This window comes from Salmo salar, chromosome 11, assembly GCF_965601325.2.
Source record: "Salmo salar chromosome 11, fSalSal1, whole genome shotgun sequence".
NCBI classification, from domain to species: domain Eukaryota; kingdom Metazoa; phylum Chordata; class Actinopteri; order Salmoniformes; family Salmonidae; genus Salmo; species Salmo salar.
In genome coordinates, this window is record NC_138301.1 from 107,619,392 (window position 1) to 107,638,106 (window position 18,715).

General features: G+C 42.3%; 1 protein-coding gene across 2 annotated transcripts; it reads left to right on the plus strand.

Moving 5' to 3' along the window:
* The first annotated feature begins 3,851 nt into the window (after window positions 1-3,851).
* On the plus strand, window positions 3,852-17,231 carry spsy (Spermine synthase). Of its 2 annotated transcripts, none has more exons than XM_014129238.3 (11): window positions 3,852-4,133; window positions 5,091-5,211; window positions 11,650-11,737; window positions 12,072-12,136; window positions 12,300-12,475; window positions 14,352-14,506; window positions 14,691-14,780; window positions 14,956-15,070; window positions 15,298-15,377; window positions 15,601-15,716; window positions 15,848-17,231. In XM_014129238.3, exons 1-11 carry the CDS (start codon window positions 4,088-4,090, stop codon window positions 15,876-15,878), a joined length of 1,083 nt encoding a protein of 360 aa, XP_013984713.1. In that variant the 5' UTR covers window positions 3,852-4,087; the 3' UTR covers window positions 15,879-17,231.
* Window positions 17,232-18,715: the final 1,484 nt, after the last annotated feature.

The following is an 18,715-nucleotide window of genomic DNA, read 5'->3' on the forward strand; positions in this document are numbered from 1 at the left end:
ACTCTCCTTCTTGGTCAAATAGCCCTTACATAGCCTGGAGGTGTGTTTTGAGTCATTGTCCTGTTGAAAAACAAATGATAGTCCCACTAAGTGCAAACCAGATAGGATGGTGTATCGCTGCAGAATGCTGTGGTAGCCATGCTGGTTAAGTGTGCCTTGAACCCCCACATCATCACACCTCCTCCTTCATGCTTCACAGTGGGAACCACACATGCAGAGACCAGCGGTTGGAACAAGGCGGTTGGAACGAAAAATCTCAAATTTGGACTCATCAGACCAAAGGACAGATTTCCACCGGTCTAATGTCCATTACTCGTGTTTCTTGACCCAAGCAAGTCTCTTCTTATTATTGGTGTTCTTTAGTAGTGGTTTCTTTGCAGCAATTCAACCACAAAGGCCTGATTCACGGAGTCTCCTCTGAACAGTTGAAGTTGAGATGTGTCTGTTACTTGAACTCTGTGAAGCATTTATTTGGGCTGCAATCTGAGGTGCAGTCAATTCTAATGAACTTATCTTCTGCAGCAGAGGTAACTCTGGGTCTTCCTTTCCTGTGGCGGTCCTCAGAGCCAGTTTCATCATAGCGCTTGATGGTTTTTGTGACTGCTCTTGAAGAAACTTTAAAGGTTCTTGAAATGTTCTGTACTGACTGACCTTTATGTCTTAAAGTAATGATGGACTGCCGCTTCTCTTAGCTTATTTGAGCTGTTCTTACCATAATACGGACTTGGTCTATTTCCAAATAGGGCTATCTTCTGTATACCACTGCTACCAGGTCAAAACACAACTGATTGGCTCAAACGCATTAAGAAGGAAAGACTTTTAACAAGGCACACCTGTTAATTGAAAAGTATTCCAGGTGACTACCTCACAAAGATGGTTGAGAGAATGCCAAGCATGTGCAAATCTGTCAAGACAAAGGGTGGCTACTTTGAAGAATCTCAAATATAAAATATAATTGTATTTGTTAAACACTTTTTTGGTTACTACATTTTTATTTCACCTTTATTTAACCAGGTAGGCTAGTTGAGAACAAGTTCTCATTTACAACTGCGACCTGGCCAAGATAAAGCAAAGCAGTGTGACACAAACAACAACACAGAGTTGCACATGGAATAAACAAACATACAGTCAATAATACAATAGAAAAAGTCTATATACAGTGTGTTCAAATGAGGTAGGATAAGGGAGGTAAAGCAATAAATAGTCCATAGTGGAGAAATAATTCCAATATAGCAATTAAACACTGGAGTGATAGATGTGCAGAAGATGAGTGTGCAAGTAGAGATACTGGGGTGCGAAGGAGCAAAACAAATTATAATAATAACAGTATGGGGATGAGATAGTTGGATGGGCTATTTACAGATGGGCTATGTACAGGTGCATTGATCTGTGAGCTGCTCTGACAGGTGGTGCTTAAAGTTAGTGAGGGAGATATGAGTCTCCAGCTTCAGTGATTTTTGCAGTTTGTTCCAGTCATTGGCAGCAGAGAGCTGGAAGGAAAGGCGGCCAAAGGAGCAATTGGCTTTGGGGATGACCAGTGAAATATACCTGCTGGAGCGCATGCTACGGGTGGGTGCTGCTATGGTGACCAGTGAGCTGAGATAAGGCGGGGCTTTACCAAGCAAAGACGTATAGATGACCTGGAGCCAGTGGGTTTGGCGACGAATATGAAGCGAGGGCCAGCCAACGAGAGCATACAGGTCGCAGTGGTGGTAGTATATGGGGCTTTGGTAACAAAACGGATGGCACTGTGATAGACTACATCCAGTTTGTTGAGTAGAGTGTTGGAGGCTATTTTGTAAATGACATCGCCGAAGTCAAGGATTGGTAGGATGGTCAGTTTTACGAGGGTATGTTTGGCAGCATGAGTGAAGGATGCTTTGTTTTGAAATAGAAAGCCAATTCTAGATTTAATTTTGGATTGGAGATGCTTAATGTGAGTCTGGAAGGAGAGTTTACAGTCTAACCAGACACCTAGGTATTTGTAGTTGTCCGCATATTCTAAGTCAGAACCGTCCAGAGTAGTGATGGTGGGCAGGTGTGGGCAGCGATCGGTTGAAGAGCATGCATTTAGTTTTACTTGCATTTAAGAGCAGTTGGAGGCCATGGAAGGAGAGTTGTATGGCATTGAAGCTCGTCTGGAGGTTAGTTAACAGTGTCCAAAGAAGGGCCAGAAGTTTACAGAATACCAGATTGCATGTGTTATTTCATAGTTTTGATGTCTTCACTATTATTCTACAATGTAGAAAACAGTAAAAATAAAGAAAAACCCTTGAATGAGTAGGTGTGTCCAAAGTTGACTGTTACTTTATATATACTGCTCAAAAAAATAAAGGGAACACTTAAACAACACATCCTAGATCTGAATGAAAGAAAATCTTATTAAATACTTTTTTCTTTACATAGTTGAATGTGCTGACAACAAAATCACACAAAAATAATCAATGGAAATCCCAATTTATCCAACCCATGGAGGTCTGGATTTGGAGTAACACTCAAAATTAAAGTGTTTCCACAGTCTGTGGTGCAACGTGGCGTTGGTGGATGGAGCGAGACATGATGTCCCAGATGTGCTCAATTGGATTCAGGTCTGGGGAACGGGCGGGCCAGTCCATAGCATCAATGCCTTCCTGTTGCAGGAACTGCTGACACACTCCAGCCACATGAGGTCTAGCATTGTCTTGCATTAGGAGGGACCCAGGGCCAACCGCACCAGCATATGGTCTCACAAGGGGTCTGAGGATCTCATCTCGGTACCTAATGGCAGTCAGGCTACCTCTGGCGAGCACATGGAGGGCTGTGCGGCCCCCCCAAAAAATGCCACCCCACACCATGACTGACCCACCGCCAAACCGGTCATGCTGGAGGATGTTGCAGGCAGCAGAACGTTCTCCATGGCGTCTCCAGACTCTGTCACGTGCTCAGTGTGAACCTGCTTTCATCTGTGAAGAGCACAGGGCGCCAGTGGCGAATTTGCCAATCTTGGTGTTCTCTGACAAATGCCAAACGTCCTGCATGGTGTTGGGCTGTAAGCACAACCCCCACCTGTGGACGTCGGGCCCTCATACCACCCTCATGGAGTCTGTTTCTGACCGTTTGAGCAGACACATGCACATTTGTGGCCTGCTGGAGGTCATTTTGCAGGGCTCTGGCAGTGCTTCTCCTGCTCCTCCTTGCACAAAGGCAGAGGTAGCGGTCCTGCTGCTGGGTTGTTGCCCTCCTACGGCCTCCTCCACGTCTCCTGATGTACTGGCCTGTCTCCTGGTAGCGCCTCCATGCTCTGGACACTTCTATGACAGACACAGCAAACCTTCTTGCCACAGCTCGCATTGATGTGCCATCCTGGATTAGCTGCCCTACCTGAGCCACTTGTGTGGGTTGTAGACTCCGTCTCATGCTACCACTAGAGTGAAAGCACCGCCAGCATTCAAAAGTGACCAAAACATCAGCCAGGAAGCATAGGAACTGAGAAGTGGTCTGTGGTCCCCACCTGCAGAACCACTCCTTTATTGGGGGTGTCTTGCTAATTGCCTATAATTTCCACCTGTTGTCTATTCCATTTGCACAAGAGCATGTGAAATGTATTGTCAATCAGTGTTGCTTCCTAAGTGGACAGTTTGATTTCACAGAAGTGTGATTGACTTGGAGTTACATTGTGTTGTTTAAGTGTTCCCTTTATTTTTTTGAGCAGTGTATTTTTTATATAATTCACTGCAGATTACATTTTTCATTGGCTCACGGGCTGGATGAGCCCCGCGGGCCTACGCTTGCCCATCCCTGCAACGGACTGGAGTGATGATACTGTAATCTGTCAAAAGAAACATAAGAAAATCAGAAACATCTCTCTCTCTGTACAACTAACAGGAAGCCTCCTGCAATTTGAACTGTCGATAAATGTGAGCACGAGGTGGCCGTCATCGGACCCTCCCCCTGCGTGTCCATAGACCAGTCTGCACTCTAGCAAACACTCCCACTTCAAACAACACTCTGGCAGTACCAGTACGTATCCCTCCTTCTGTCCCCACACGCAAATTCCATTTTCACACCGGCTGCCTACTCCAGGCATGGCTGACGGCTGTACCCAGTCATGGCACTGCGACATTACACCCTCGACTTCAACCTCTCAGCGCCAGGTAAATGACACACACCGGCATTAGGCTACGAACGGTTGCAGCATAACAGGACATGGGGGTCATTAGCTATCGTTTCCCTTTGCGCATGTACTGTATGCTAGCTAGCTAACTAGCTATCTAGCTAACTAATCGTTGTCAATACGCGCAGTCTGTCCAATATATACAAATCATACAATTGTGATATGCACGATTAGTGCTTTTTTTCGCGGAGGACGTAGCTAATGGCGTGCTGAGTAATATTGATCTAGTTAAATGTCGTCTGCTATCTTGATGGCATAATTCCAAATCAGACATTGCTGGTTGCCAGCAACATGACTGGCAGGCGGGTAATATGACCTTTTGTGCAGTTGTTAGCTAGTTAGGTTAGCAAAGGCATCTCATCTGTCTGCTGCTGCGCCTGTCTGCGTCGTATATGATTGGTTTTAATGGACAGGCAGGCTTGACTGGCTAGCTAGTTAGCATAGCAATGTTAACTTTGCTTATTGATGAGGCTATAGCCATCTCAAGTTGGTCACACTTTCTTTTATTCATAAGGTCCCAGTGGCCAATTATCAGTCTGATATCTATAGTATATGCACTCACGGTAAAATAGCATACAAGCAGAATTTGCAAGTCAAATTAGCTAGGCTACTGCCATTTATTTTTAGCATGTTGCTGCATAGCCAACTGTCTGGTCTAACGTTAAGGTACACAGACGGACATGAATAACATAGTTATCTAGCTTATTATTTGACATTTCTGGTGGTTGTTACAAGGTTGCTACAGTTTGTGTGCAGTAAGTGCAACCCTGTCTCTCCTTTAGCTAGCTAGATATCACCTTCTTAATAGGCTTTTTTTTTTTTTTTTTACCATTTAATGGTGATTCTGTCTAAAACAGGAATTTCAAACATGGAGGGTATGGTGTTGTGTTAATTATTGTGCTGTCACCCTAGAAATGCCCCTCCCTTTTCTGTTTAGCAGACTGTCCAACGACTGTGCATGGGCTGCAGTCTATATTTCAAGAACAGGAAATGACAGAGACTGTCCATGACACTGAGGGACATGGATATCTTGCTACCTTCATTGGCAAGAATGGCAGGTAGGCACCAGTTCCATCAACACTGTCATCATTATGTCCCGACCAACATATTTTGTAGAATTAATCTAATGTTCAAAAAAACCGAAGTGTTACATTAAAAACCTAAATATTTTTTTTCCATTTTAAATGTATCCTTTATTTAACTAGGCAAGTCAGTTAAGAACAAATTCTTATTTACAATGACGGCCTACCCTGGCCAAACCTGGACGACGCTGGGCCAATTGTGCGCTGCCCTATGGGACTCCCAATCACGGCCAGTTGTGATACAGCCTGGATTCGAACCAGGGACTGTAGTGATGCTTCTTGCACTGAGATGCAGTGCCTTAGACCGCTGCGCCACTCGGGAGCCTATCTTGATGATAATAATAAGAACAAGTAATACAGCACATGACACACAACACACTATGAAGACAGTCAGGCCAGACAGATTCAGCAAGGTATGGTGCTTTAGGTACACTTTAAAAGCATGTACAGTATGCACATCCATAGCACCCTTACATACTGTACAATACATTTTGTATTCATTAAGGAACCCCATTAGCTGCTGCCAAGGCAACAGCTACTCTTCCTGGGGTCCTCAGGTCACTACTCTACTACCACATAGCTACGATACAAAATCTGTGTGTGTGTGTGTGTGTGTGTGTGTGTGTGTGTGTGTGTGTGTGTGTGTGTGTGTGTGTGTGTGTGTGTGTGTGTGTGTGTGTGTGTGTGTGTGTGTGTGTGTGTGTGTGTGTGTGTGTGTGTGTGTGTGTGTCTTCACAGTCCCCTCTGTTCCATAAGGTGTATTTTTTTTAAATCTGTTTTGTAAATCTGATTCTAGTGCTTGCATCAGTTACCTGATGTGGAATAGAGTTCCATGTAGCCATGGCTCTATATAGTACTGTGCGCCTCCAATAGTCTGTTCTGCACTTAGGTATTCTGGTGGGGTGCATTGGTGTCTGAGCTGTGTGCTAGTACTTTAAACAGACAGCTCGGTGCATTCAGCGTGTCAATACTTCTTATAAAACAAGTAGTGATGAAGCCAATCTCTCCTCTACTTTGAGCCATGAGAGATTGACATGCATATTATTAATGTTAGCTCTGTGTACATTTTAAGGGTCAGCCGTGCTGCCTTGTTCTGAGCCAATTGAGCAAAGTCCTTCTTTGTGGCACCTGACCACACAACTGAACAGTAGTCCAGGTGCAACAAAACTAGGGCCTGTAGGACCTGCCTTGTTGATAGTGTTGTTAAGAAGGCAGAGCATTGCTTTATTATGGACAGAATTCTCCCATCTTAGCTACTGTTGCATCAACATGTTTTAACCATGACTGTTTACAATCCAGGGTTACTCCAAGCAGTTTAGTCAGCTCAACTTGCTCAATTTCCACGTTCATTACAAGATTTAGTTGAGGTTTAGTGAATGATTTGTCTCAAATACAATACTTTTAGTTTTTGAAATATTTAGGACTAACTTATTCCTTGCCACCCATTCTGAAACTGACTGCAGCTCTTTAAGTGTTGCAGTGATTTCAGTTGCTGTAGTCGCTGACGTGTATAGTGTTGAGTCATCTGCCTACATAGGCAGGTCATTAGTAATGATTTGAAAAAGTATGGGACCTAGACAGCTGCTCAGGGGAAATCCTGATTCCACCTGGATTGTGTTGGAGAGGCTTCCATTAAAGAACACCCTCTGTGTTCTGTTAGACAGCTAAATCTTTATCCATAATATAGCAGGTGGTGTAAACCATAACACATGTGTTTTTCCAGCAGCAGACTATGATCAATAATGTCAAAAGCCACACTGAAGTCTAACAAAACAACTACTACAATCTTTTTACCATCATTTTTCTCAGCCAATCATAAGTCATTTGTGTAAGTGCCGTGTTTGTTGAATGTCCTTCCCTATAAGTGTGCTGAAAGTCTGGCGTCAATTTGTTCACTGTAAAATAGCATTGTATCTGGTCAAACACATTTTTTTTGGTAACAGGCTTATTGGTCAGCTATTTAAGCCAGTAAAGGGGGCTTTACGATTCTTTGTCAGCGGAATTCATTTTGCTTCCCTCCAGGCCTTTGCTTCCCTCCACACTTTCTTGTAGGCCTAGATTGAAGATATGGCAAATAGGAGTGTCAATATCTTCCACTATTATCCTCAGTAATTTTCCATCCAAGTTGTCAGACCCAGGTAGCTTGTCATTGTTGATAGACAACAATCATTTGTTCACCTCTTCCACACTCACTTTACATAATTCAAAATGACAATGCTTGTCTTTCATACTTTGGTCAGTTATACTTGGATGTGTAGTGTCGGCGTTTGTTGCTGACATGTCATCCCTAAGTTTGCTGATCTTGTCATTTAAAAAAATCATTAAAGTAGTTGGCAATATCAGTGGGTTTTGTGATGAATGAGCCATCTGATTCAATGAATGGTGGAGCTGAGTTTGCCTTTTCGCCCAAAATGTAATTTATGGTGCTCCAAAGCTTTTTACTATCATTATTTTATGTAATTTATCTTTGTTTCATAGTATAGTTTTTTCTTTTTATTCAGTTTAGTCACACGATTTCTCATTTTGAAGTACGTTTGCCAATTGTGCAGCCAGACTTATTTGCCATTTCTTTTGCCTCATTCCTCTCAACCATACAGTTGTTCAATTCCTCATCAATCCACAGGGATTTACGTTTTTAGTCATTTTCTTAATGGGTGCATGCTTATTAGTAACTGGAATAAGCAATTTCATAAATGTGTCACGTGCAGCGTCTGGTTGCTCCTCATTACAGACCACCGACCAGCAAATATTTTTTACATCAACATAGAAATCACTACAAAACGTATTGTATGACCTCTTATATACTATATTAGGCCCAGCCTTTGGAACTTTGGTTTCCCTAGATATTGCTACTATAAGGTGATCACTACATCCGATGGATTTGGATACTGCTTTAAAGCAGATTTCTACAGAATTAGTAAAGATGTAATCAATACATGTTCATTTCATTCCTGTGCTGTTTATAAATACCCTGGTAGGTTGACTGATAACATTTGGTATTGGTTTTTATTAGGATCCCCATTAGCTGCTGCAAAAGCATCAGCTACTCTTCCTGGGGTCTACGTCAAACATGGCATAATACATAGTACAGAACATTATTAGTCAAGACTGAAACGCATACATTTAAAATGTCACACACAGCCTACATATCAGTACATGCACACAATATCTAGGTCTAATACATAGTGCAAATTACAATACAATAAATATAAAATGGCTGTCTCTTCACAGGTTTTCTTTTATATATAATATCTTTTTTTTACTGGTTTCATTGCCAGACTGAGTTAACGGGGGTGGCAGAGTTCCATGTAGTCATGGCTCTATTCTGGACCTGGGGACTGTGAAGAGACCTCTGGCTGCACGTCTTGTATTGATGAGTGTCTGAACTGTGTGTTAACTGCTTGAACAGACAGTTCTGTACCTTCAACACATCAATAGTGATGCAGTCAAACTCTCCTCAACTTTGAGCCAGGAAAGACTGACATTTTCCCTCCGTGTACATCGAAGTGCAATACGTGCTTCTTGATGGGCACATGCCTATCCGTATCCGGAAGAAGCACTTTCATAAATACTTCAGCGTCCGGATGTCCCTCATTACACACATCAGACCAACACATATTTTTCACATCTTCGACATAGGTACCATTGCAAAACCTCTCTGTTCATTTATACACAATTTTAGGTCCAGTCTTTGGAACTTAGTTTTTTCTAGTTATGGCTATTATCATCATCACTAGATCAGATGGGTGTGGATACTGCTTTAGAGCAGTTTTCTGACACATTAGTAAAGATGTGATCAATACACGTGGATGATTTAGTTCCTGTTCTGTTTGTAAATACCCTGGTAGGTTGACTGATTCACACATCTAGTCCAAATACTGACATTTGGCACTGGTCTATAACAACTTCCTACGAGAATAGGCTTTAGGTGAGGCAGATGAACCTGTAGCCATATTACTTCCGCATCATCTGACATGGGATCCTTGCTACCTTCAGTAGTTCGCTATGTTGGAGATAATGCTGGAACCCCTGCGGTTAGGGTGAATCCCATCTCTTTTAAAGAGTGTTTGTTTCTCTCACAGGAAGTCAAAATTGTCACAAAAGGAGACATTTCTGGTTTTGGAGAGCTTCAGGAACTCGTTTAGGGCAGCGAGGCAGCGGTAACGCTCCAAACCCCTTCTATAGCACGACAGGGGGCCAGAGATGACTGTTCTCTTCCCTGTGCAAAGAAGGGTGTTCAAGAGAATGTTGTAGTCCTTCTTCAGTTCCTCAGATTGCTGAAAGCATGAACCTGGTTGTAGGCACTGGTTACAGTTTGATGTTTTTTCTTGAGTGGGCAGCTTGATGAAAGCCAGTCAACATTTAGGTTGCCCAGAAAATATACTCTGTTTATTCTCTGTTTATTATCAAGCATTTCACACATATTATACAGATACTGACTGTTAGCACTTGGTGGTCTATAGCAGCTTCCCACCAGAATGGGCTTTAGGTGAGGCAGGCGAGCCTGTAGCCATATTACTTCAACAGTATTTAACATGAGATCCTACCTAAGCTTAACACCGCCCCCATTGGCATTTCTGTCTTCTGTAGATGTTATAACTAGGGTTGCACATTTTGGGGAATATTCAGAGGTGGAAACCTTCTGTGGGAATTAACAGGAATATATGGGAAATAACGGAAATATATGTACATTAATATTAATACCATTTATATGTTGATGTATTTTGCATTGGATATATTTACCATATCATATGGAGACAGAAACATAAACCTTTTACCTTATCATAGGTAGACATAATTGCAAATTATTAAATCCTTCCAATAGAAATAAAACAATTTAGTTACGAATTTAACTTTAATTAAATGAGTTGACTCTTCACATGGGATGATTTCACTGAACAACAAAAGAAAGGGAATATTGAATGATCCCCAATGATCCATCGCATCTCCCAAAAACATTTTCAACATACATCTGTAAAATGATCATCTAGAAGCTAGATCTTTGGTTGTCTTCCTCTCAGGCTTCCATGTCTTCACCCTGGACCTCCTCAATGTCCACGTCTTGAACATCAGACTCTGAGGCCTCATCTTCACTGTCACTTTCCAATCTTGTTGAGGATGGCTCACTGTCAGGCTCAAAAAGCCTCAAATTTGTCCGGATGGCCAACAATTTTTGTATTGTATTCTTGTATTGGTCAGCCTGTTGCGTGCTTTGGTGTATGTGTGTGTACCAGTGTGTGTACCAGATCAATGTGGGGCTATATACAGGGAGTACCAGATCAATGTGGGGCTATATACAGGGAGTACCAGTACCAGATCAATGTGAGGCTATATACAGGGAGTACCAGTACCAGATCAATGTGGAGCTATATCCAGGGAGTACCAGTACCAGATCAACGTGGAGCTATATACAGGGAGTACCAGTACCAGATCAATGTGGAGCTATATACAGGGAGTACCAGTACCAGATCAATGTGGAGATATATACAGGGAGTACCAGTACCAGATCAATGTGGAGCTATATACAGGAAGTACCAGTACCAGATCAACGTGGAGCTATATACAGGGAGTGCCAGATCAATGTGGAGCTATATACAGGGAGTACCAGTACCAGATCAATGTGGAGCTATATACAGGGAGTACCAGTACCAGATCAATGTGGAGCTATATACAGGGAGCACACAATACCAGATCAATGTGCAGAGGTACTTGAGGTAGATATGTACTGGAAGGCAGGGTAAAGTGACAAGGCATCCGGATAGATGATGATGATGAGTAAAATAAAGAAGCAGCAAATTGTGTTTTGTGTTGTAAATGTGTGCGTATGTAGTGTTTGTATCTGTGAGGTTGTCAAGGTTTATGCAAAACAAATGTAGACAGAAGTTCCAAACACTAGCTGGCCCAAACACTATCCAGTTCTTAATGGACTTGCCTAGTTAAATAAAGTTAAATTACATTTAAAACAATACCCTGACTGGCTAATAAAAACCCCAGACACCCTTTAGGAAGACCATTGATTGTGTCTCATTGGTACCACAATGGCTCGCGTTCAAATGAACGCATAGCTCTTTAGTGGCTTTGTTTATCGGATGTAAGGGCTTTGGCGCTTCCTGTTTTGTGAGTGGTAAACACTGCCGGTTGGCCATTGTGTGGGCCTAAGCCTGCATGAATATACCTGCAGCATCACCACACATTTTGGGTAGAAATGCTCAACCTTCAGCTGCCCATTGGCTCTCCACTGTGCTTTCATAAAGCTTAGGTCAATAGGTCACAACCTGTCGTGCCATGGCTCATGAGCTTTGTGTTGAAGGAGAGCGAAGTGTGAGAGCGAAGTTATAGCCTAGATTCAATTCTATGTTTCTCTCAATTTAACTCTGTGCTTCTTTCTCTGTTTCTGTATGTCTCTCTTTTCAGGTTGGTTATTCTGCGTGTGACCGCCCTTGGCCTGCTTACCATTGATCTGCAGTGTTGTGAAGGAGATAACATTGTACAAGTAGAGAATGTAGGTGATGAGAGAAACTTGTCTTTACAATGGACCTGCTTACATCCATACATAATACAATAACACAAATACAAAAAACAACAAAGATCATATTTAAGACCTTCAGAATACCCTAAGAAATATTTCCATGAATTAGATACAATTTGATGTGTTGCTGTATTTTTCACATGCGCCGAATACAACTGGTGTAGACTTTACAGTGAAATGCTTGCTTACGAACCTTTCGAATATGTGGTCTCATAGGCCTTTGGACTATTTGACATTTAGGATATGTTGCTTAATGTATTATTAGAATATGCAAAATAACAAATACGGTATTCGATTTTTCTCTCAGCTTTTGAATACACTGGAAGAGAAGCTGAGAAGTCTCCTACATGGAAACATTAAGAGGGTCAAGAGGTAAGCCTCGAGTGGTGGATGATCTTACGGTAGTGGCCTTGTGTGTTGACTATCTTGTGACTGGACACAAGCTGTAGTGTGAAACGATTACCCTATAACCCCCTGTCAATATCTCCATGATGGCATCATGAACATGATATCTTCCATGTCCCACCTTCCCCAGGCTCCCAGCTCTGACACGAGGTGCAGCTGTTGATCGATACTGGCCCACAGCAGACGGCAGGCTGGTGGAGTATGACATAGATCGGGTTGTATATGATGAGGATTCTGCATACCAGAACATAAAGATCATGCACTCACGGCAGTTTGGCAATATCCTGATCCTCAATGGGGATGTTAGTAAGTAAAATATACAGTGAGGGAAAAAGTATTTGATCCCCTGCTGATTTTGTACGTTTGCCCACTGACAAAGAAATGATCAGTCTATAATTTTAATGGTAGGTTTATTTGAACAGTGAGAGACAGAATAATAACAAAAAAATCCAGAAAAACACATGTCAAAAATGTTATAAAATGATTTGCATTTTAATGAGGGAAATAAGAATTTGACCCCTCTGCAAAACATGATTTAGTACTTGTTGGCAATCACAGAGGTCAGACGTTTCTTGTAGTTGGCCACCAGGTTTGCACACATCTCAGGAGGGATTTTGTCCCACTCCTCTTTGCAGATCTTCTCCAAGTCATTAAGGTTTCGAGGCTGATGTTTGGCAACTCGAACCTTCAGCTCCCTCCACAGATTTTCTATGGGGTTAAGGTCTGGAGACTGGCTAGGCCACTCCAGGACCTTAATGTGCTTCTTCTTGAGCCACTCCTTTGTTGCCTTGGCCGTGTGTTTTGGGTCATTGTCATGCTGGAATACCCATCCACGACCCATTTTCAATGCCCTGGCTGAGGGAAGGAGGTTCTCACCCAAGATTTGACGGTACATGGCCCCGTTCATCGTCCCTTTGATGCGGTGAAGTTGTCCTGTCCCCTTAGCAGAAAAACACCCTCTAAGCATAATGTTTCCACCTCCATGTTTGACGGTGGGGATGGTGTTCTTGGGGTCATAGGCAGCATTCCTCCTCCTCCAAACACGGCGAGTTGAGTTCATGCCAAAGAGCTCCATTTTGGTCTCATCTGACCACAACACTTTCACCCAGTTGTCCTCTGAATCATTCAGATGTTCATTGGCAAACTTCAGACGGGCATGTATATGTGCTTTCTTGAGCAGGGGGACCTTGCGGGCGCTGCAGGATTTCAGTCCTTCACGGCGTAGTGTGTTACCAATTGTTTTCTTGGTGACTATTGTCCCAGCTGCCTTGAGAGCATTGACAAGATCCTCCCATGTAGTTCTGGGCTGATTCCTTACCGTTCTCATGATCATTGCAACTCCACGAGGTGAGATCTTGCATGGAGCCCCAGGCCGAGGGAGATTGACAGTTCTTTTGTGTTTCTTCCATTTGCGAATAATCGCACCAACTGTTGTCACCCTCTCACCAAGCTGCTTGGCGATGGTCTTGTAGCCCATTCCAGCCTTGTGTAGGTTTACAATCCTGTCCCTGACATCCTTGGAGAGGTCTTTGGTCTTGGCCATGGTGGAGAGTTTGGAATCTGATTGATTGATTGCGTCTGTGGACAGGTGTCTTTTATACAGGTAACAAGCTGAGATTAGGAGCACTCCCTTTAAGAGTGTGCTCCTAATCTCAGCTCGTTACCTGTATAAAAGACACCTGGGAGCCAGAAATCTTTCTGATTGAGAGGGGGTCAAATACTTATTTCCCTCATTAAAATGCAAATCAATTTATAACATTTTTGACATGCATTTTTCTGGATTTTGTTGTTGTTATTCTGTCTCTCACTGTTCAAATAAACCTACAATTAAAATTATAGACTGATCATTTCTTTGTCAGTGGGCAAACGTACAAAATCAGCAGGGGATCAAATACTTTTTTCCTTCACTGTAGCATTCCTACAGGCCTTGATTTTTAGAAACAATTATGAATTATTCCTCACCTACTGCTACTGTATATTGTTGTAATTATGTTATTTACTTTAGTTATTTAGGTCAGTTGTTGTTCAACTGTTATTTTTCAATTCTGAAAACTGAATCTAATAAGATGAACATTTGGCTGGGTTTCAGTCATGGCATGTGGCTTACTTATCTAATGGTATTGTGATTATATGACAGATCTGTCAGAGTGAAGGGTCCTACTGTAATGTGATTATATGACAGATCTAGCAGAGAGTGACCTGCCCTACACCCAGGCCATCATGGGCAGAGGGAAAGAGAACTATGCAGGGAAGGAGGTGCTGATCTTAGGAGGCGGTGATGGAGGAATTCTCGCAGAGGCCGTCAAACTCAAGCCAAAGATGATCACCATGGTGGAGATATCCTTTCAGGACCCTGCTTTTCACTTCGCTCTGTGCTCAGTTAACAATTTGCTTCAGGGATTTGCACCAACAATATTTTAACACTAACCTCTTATGAGCATTTTTTTGAGACGTAGGATTATCTGGTCTGTCATCTGTCTTCCCCTGTGCCTGGTTTGTAATGCCTTGACAAAGTGTTTACATCGACCAAATGGTGATTGATGGGTGTAGAACACATATGAGGAAGGCATGTGGAAGTGTTCTGGATAACCTGAAGGGAGAATGTTACCAGGTGAGCAGGACAGTGCTGTCCACTGCACCTCTCCTTAGTTGAGATGGAACGTTTGTCATTTGCCCACTGCTCTGAAAAGATTTGCTCCGCCCTCTGTAGTCTTGTATGTTACTACATGGGGTTTCCAGAACTACATTTCCCTGCACCCCCTCCATCTGTTGTTATCTCATTCCAGGTGTTGGTAGAGGACTGCGTTCCTGTTCTAAAAAAGTATGTTGAGGAAGGGAAGACGTTTGATTACGTCATCAATGACCTCACAGCGGTCCCCATCTCCACAGCGCCAGAGGAAGGTGAGTGACAAATGCTCTCTCATGGGGTCTTCTTGGACATTCCGTTCTAACGGTGTATGCAATGATGAATGCTGGTAGGGCTCTTGTAAAGACGCGCCGCCTTGTACCTCATTGCAAAGAATTGATCTGATTTTAGGATGTGGATAGTATAATCTTAACCTGTTTCGTGGATCAGGGCTTGTATGAAACACTTGCACAATTGGTTGAAAGATGGTTTACTCTCTCAGACTCTACATGGGAGTTCCTACAGCTTATCTTGGATCTCTCAATAAAAGTACTGCGTCCTACTGGGAAGTACTTCACACAGGTGAGACCCATATTTATTGAGTGCTTCATACAGTCATCCCACCCTTGTGGAATTCAGCTCATATTGAGATCACCATCCCTACACATGATTAACTTGTATGTCTGTCTCGTATATCTTTGTTGTTCATGAGAGACAAATTTGTCCTAGTGTGATGGGGGTTTTTTGTTGACATTTTTGTCCCCTAATTTCTGTGTGGTCCATGTTTTTAACCCCGTATCATCAGGGTAATAGTGCCAATCTGACTGAGACACTGGCTCTTTATGAGGAGCAGCTGGGAAGGCTCTCATGTCCTGTAGACTTCTCCAAGGAAGTGGTGTGTGTGCCCTCTTATATGGAACTGTATCCTTCATTAAAAGAGTCTTGCCCTTATCAGACACGTCTCCCGTTCACGGTCACACAGGCATACTTTCATACATAGACGTGTGGTTACTTGTTGTGTACATGGCATTCTCCTTAATGAGCTGACTCAGGTGGGTTTTCTACACCATTTGGAAGAAGTAAAGAGGCCCCCCAGTCTCCTCCGTACGCTGCCTGCCGGAATGTGAAAACTGTCCACCCCCCCATTGTCCTCCGTCGCACTGAGGGGAGAGATGACCCCCTCCCCATCTCTACTCACACTGTTTTATTATCCTTCCATGTCCAACTCTCTCTTAAACCCCTTTTACATCTTAGTTGTATTATTTTATGTCCAAACTTACAAGAGATTGTATTTCTGTTAGTTGGATATTTTGAATTGGGCTGTTGTTTTTGCGTGTGCCCTCCAGGGAGAGCGTGGGGCTGACCGTGTAGGGCTGCCGCCACTGGTCTAGGGTTTAGACTTCTCTGACTATAACCTGGACCCAGACCTTTCTAGGGTTTAGAATTCTCTGACTGTTGTGTAGTTGTCATGCCATACATGTTACATGTCTTATACATGGCAGGGCAACAATTCTCAGAGGAGTTGGCTAAATATCATACAGGTCTGGGACCAGGCTATAGTCAGAGGTCTAAAGCCTAGACCGATCTGGGACCAGTATTTAAACACTCTTGGTACACCTACCCCTCAGGGTGTTGTTACTTTTCAAATTTGACTTAAAACAGCACCAACATACAATAGGCTTTGGGGTTCTGATTGTGTGATAGGATATGTGCTCGCCGTGGTTTCAAATGAATGTCTGTCTGCGTTTGATTTTCTTCTTTTGTTGTAGCTAACTGGCTTAAGTGTGATTTGATTCCCAGTCCTTTCCAAGTGTGACCCTGTCCATTCAGGCTGAAGTGTCCAAATGGGTTTTTAAAAGGGAAAAAGGCCCTCCTTTGTGGTGGTTTCTTGCTTGTACTGCTTCAATGTGAATTGTGTTTTTATTATTTAGCACCTTTTTAGTTTCTCCTGCTGGGTCTTATTTTACATATTCAGTTTAGAATATTTCTCTAAGTTTGTTTGGTGCATGTGCTGGAAATGTAAATATGTTTATTGAATGTAGCTTACCATATACACAGTGCAACTTCATGCATTTGATCATTATTGTGGTGCTTTGTTAAATGTATTTATTTTATTTCACCAAATGCTGTTTTATCCAAAATACCTTTTTGTTCAGCAGTGACTACCTGCTATTAAAAATGAGTTGGAGAAGAAAATGTTTTTATTTTGCTTGATTCAGAGGAGTATATCATATCTTAGCTAGCAGTCACAACTGACAGACAATTTGGGTGTTTCTACTAAAAGTCCAGAATCATACCAATGCAAACATGAAGAGCAAACTCACTACTTTGAATACAGATTTGCTTGCAGATTTGCTTGCATTTCCCATGTACTTCCTTTTGAAATTAATTCTACCATGAGCAATGTTGATTTCAATAAACCTTCCCCTTTGTTAACACGAACTTCAATCATTTGATTACCCTGCTCCTGATGTCCACGGACGCTGTAACAATGTGTCCGTAGTTCTTTATTCGAGGTGTAAGTGCCTTGCTCAAGGGCACATCGCCAGATGTTTCACCTGGCCAGCTCAGCAACCTTTTTGTTACTGGCCCAATGCTCTTAACCATTAAGCTACCTGCTGAATGTGCTGATCAAACTGCTGAAATGACACTTCCAACCTGGAGCAACGCTTGTATTCTGGGAAGCTGCTGTATACACCTAATAAGATTGCAATTTTAATTGCGAACATTACACCAGCACACATACCTGTGTGTGTCGTCACAACTCTTTCCTCTGTTTTAACTGTATTCGCCCCACCTTTCCTCTCTTTCCCCTAGATCAGTCTTTTGTGGTCTCATGAATAAAGCATTTGACATTGTTACATTTCTATTGGAGATTTTAGCATATTGTACTGTTTGTGTTTTGTCTCTGTGTAGAACCTGAATGACCAATTCTCAGGTAACAACATTTTGGAAGAGGACACCGCTGGATAAGTCTAGCCATGAAAGTAAACATCACGTTGCCAAGACTTTTGGGAGAAAATCGTACATGTCTACTGTCATTCACCATCATTAGCCCTTCTGATGTGGGCTCTGCCGGTGATGAACTAATCATGTCTCAATTCAGTACCAGTCAAAAGTTTGGACACTACTCATTCAAGGGTTTTCTTTATTTTTTACTATTTTCTATATTGTAGAATAATAATGAAGACATCAACACTATGAAATAACTCATTTGGAATCATGTAGTAACCCAAAAAGTTTTAAACAAATCGAAATATATTTTGTATTTCAGATTCTTCAAAGTAGCCACCCTTTGCCTTGATGACAGCTTTGCACACTCTTGGCATTCTCTCAACCAGCTTCACCTGGAATGCTTTTCCAACAGTCTTGAAGGAGTTTCCACATATGCTGAGCACTTGTTGGCCCCTTCACTCTGCGGTCCAAATTATCTCAATTGTGTTGAGGTCAGGTGATCTGATGCAGCACTCAATCACTCTCCTTGGTCAAATAGCCCTAACACAGCCTGGAGGTGTATATTGAATATTTTTAACATTTGTATTTTATTTTATGGATGTGATATTTAACAAGATGTGTGTGTGTGTGTGTGTGTGTGTGTATATATATATATCACATTTATCACATACTTTTTGTTATTGGAGATAGGATATAGAACTCCCGTGATAATGTAGTAATGTGTGTTTCAGTTAACTGAAGAGGGGTGTCAAAAGGGTCGGACTAACCACATCAGGGGGCCTGAACAAGAACATTTTGGAGGCCCCCCTCATGGTGGTGGGTAGTTTATTTTTTTTAATATATATATATATTTTTTAAAGCTAACTTCATGCAATTCTAAACATTTTGCCATGGAGCAGAGAGAAACATGTGCAGTTCTATAGCTTATTTCCTGCAATTCCACACATTTTGCCTTTGGACTGAGA

Excerpts from the sequence above, each read along its gene's own strand:
- spsy (XM_014129238.3), top strand. The coding sequence starts at position 4,088 with ATGGCACTGCGACATTACACCCTCGACTTCAACCTCTCAGCGCCAG. Across the intron at positions 4,134-5,090 it reads CTTCAACCTCTCAGCGCCAG|CAGACTGTCCAACGACTGTG; the intron begins GTAAATGACACA and ends TTTTCTGTTTAG. Across the intron at positions 12,476-14,351 it reads GATCCTCAATGGGGATGTTA|ATCTAGCAGAGAGTGACCTG; the intron begins GTAAGTAAAATA and ends ATTATATGACAG.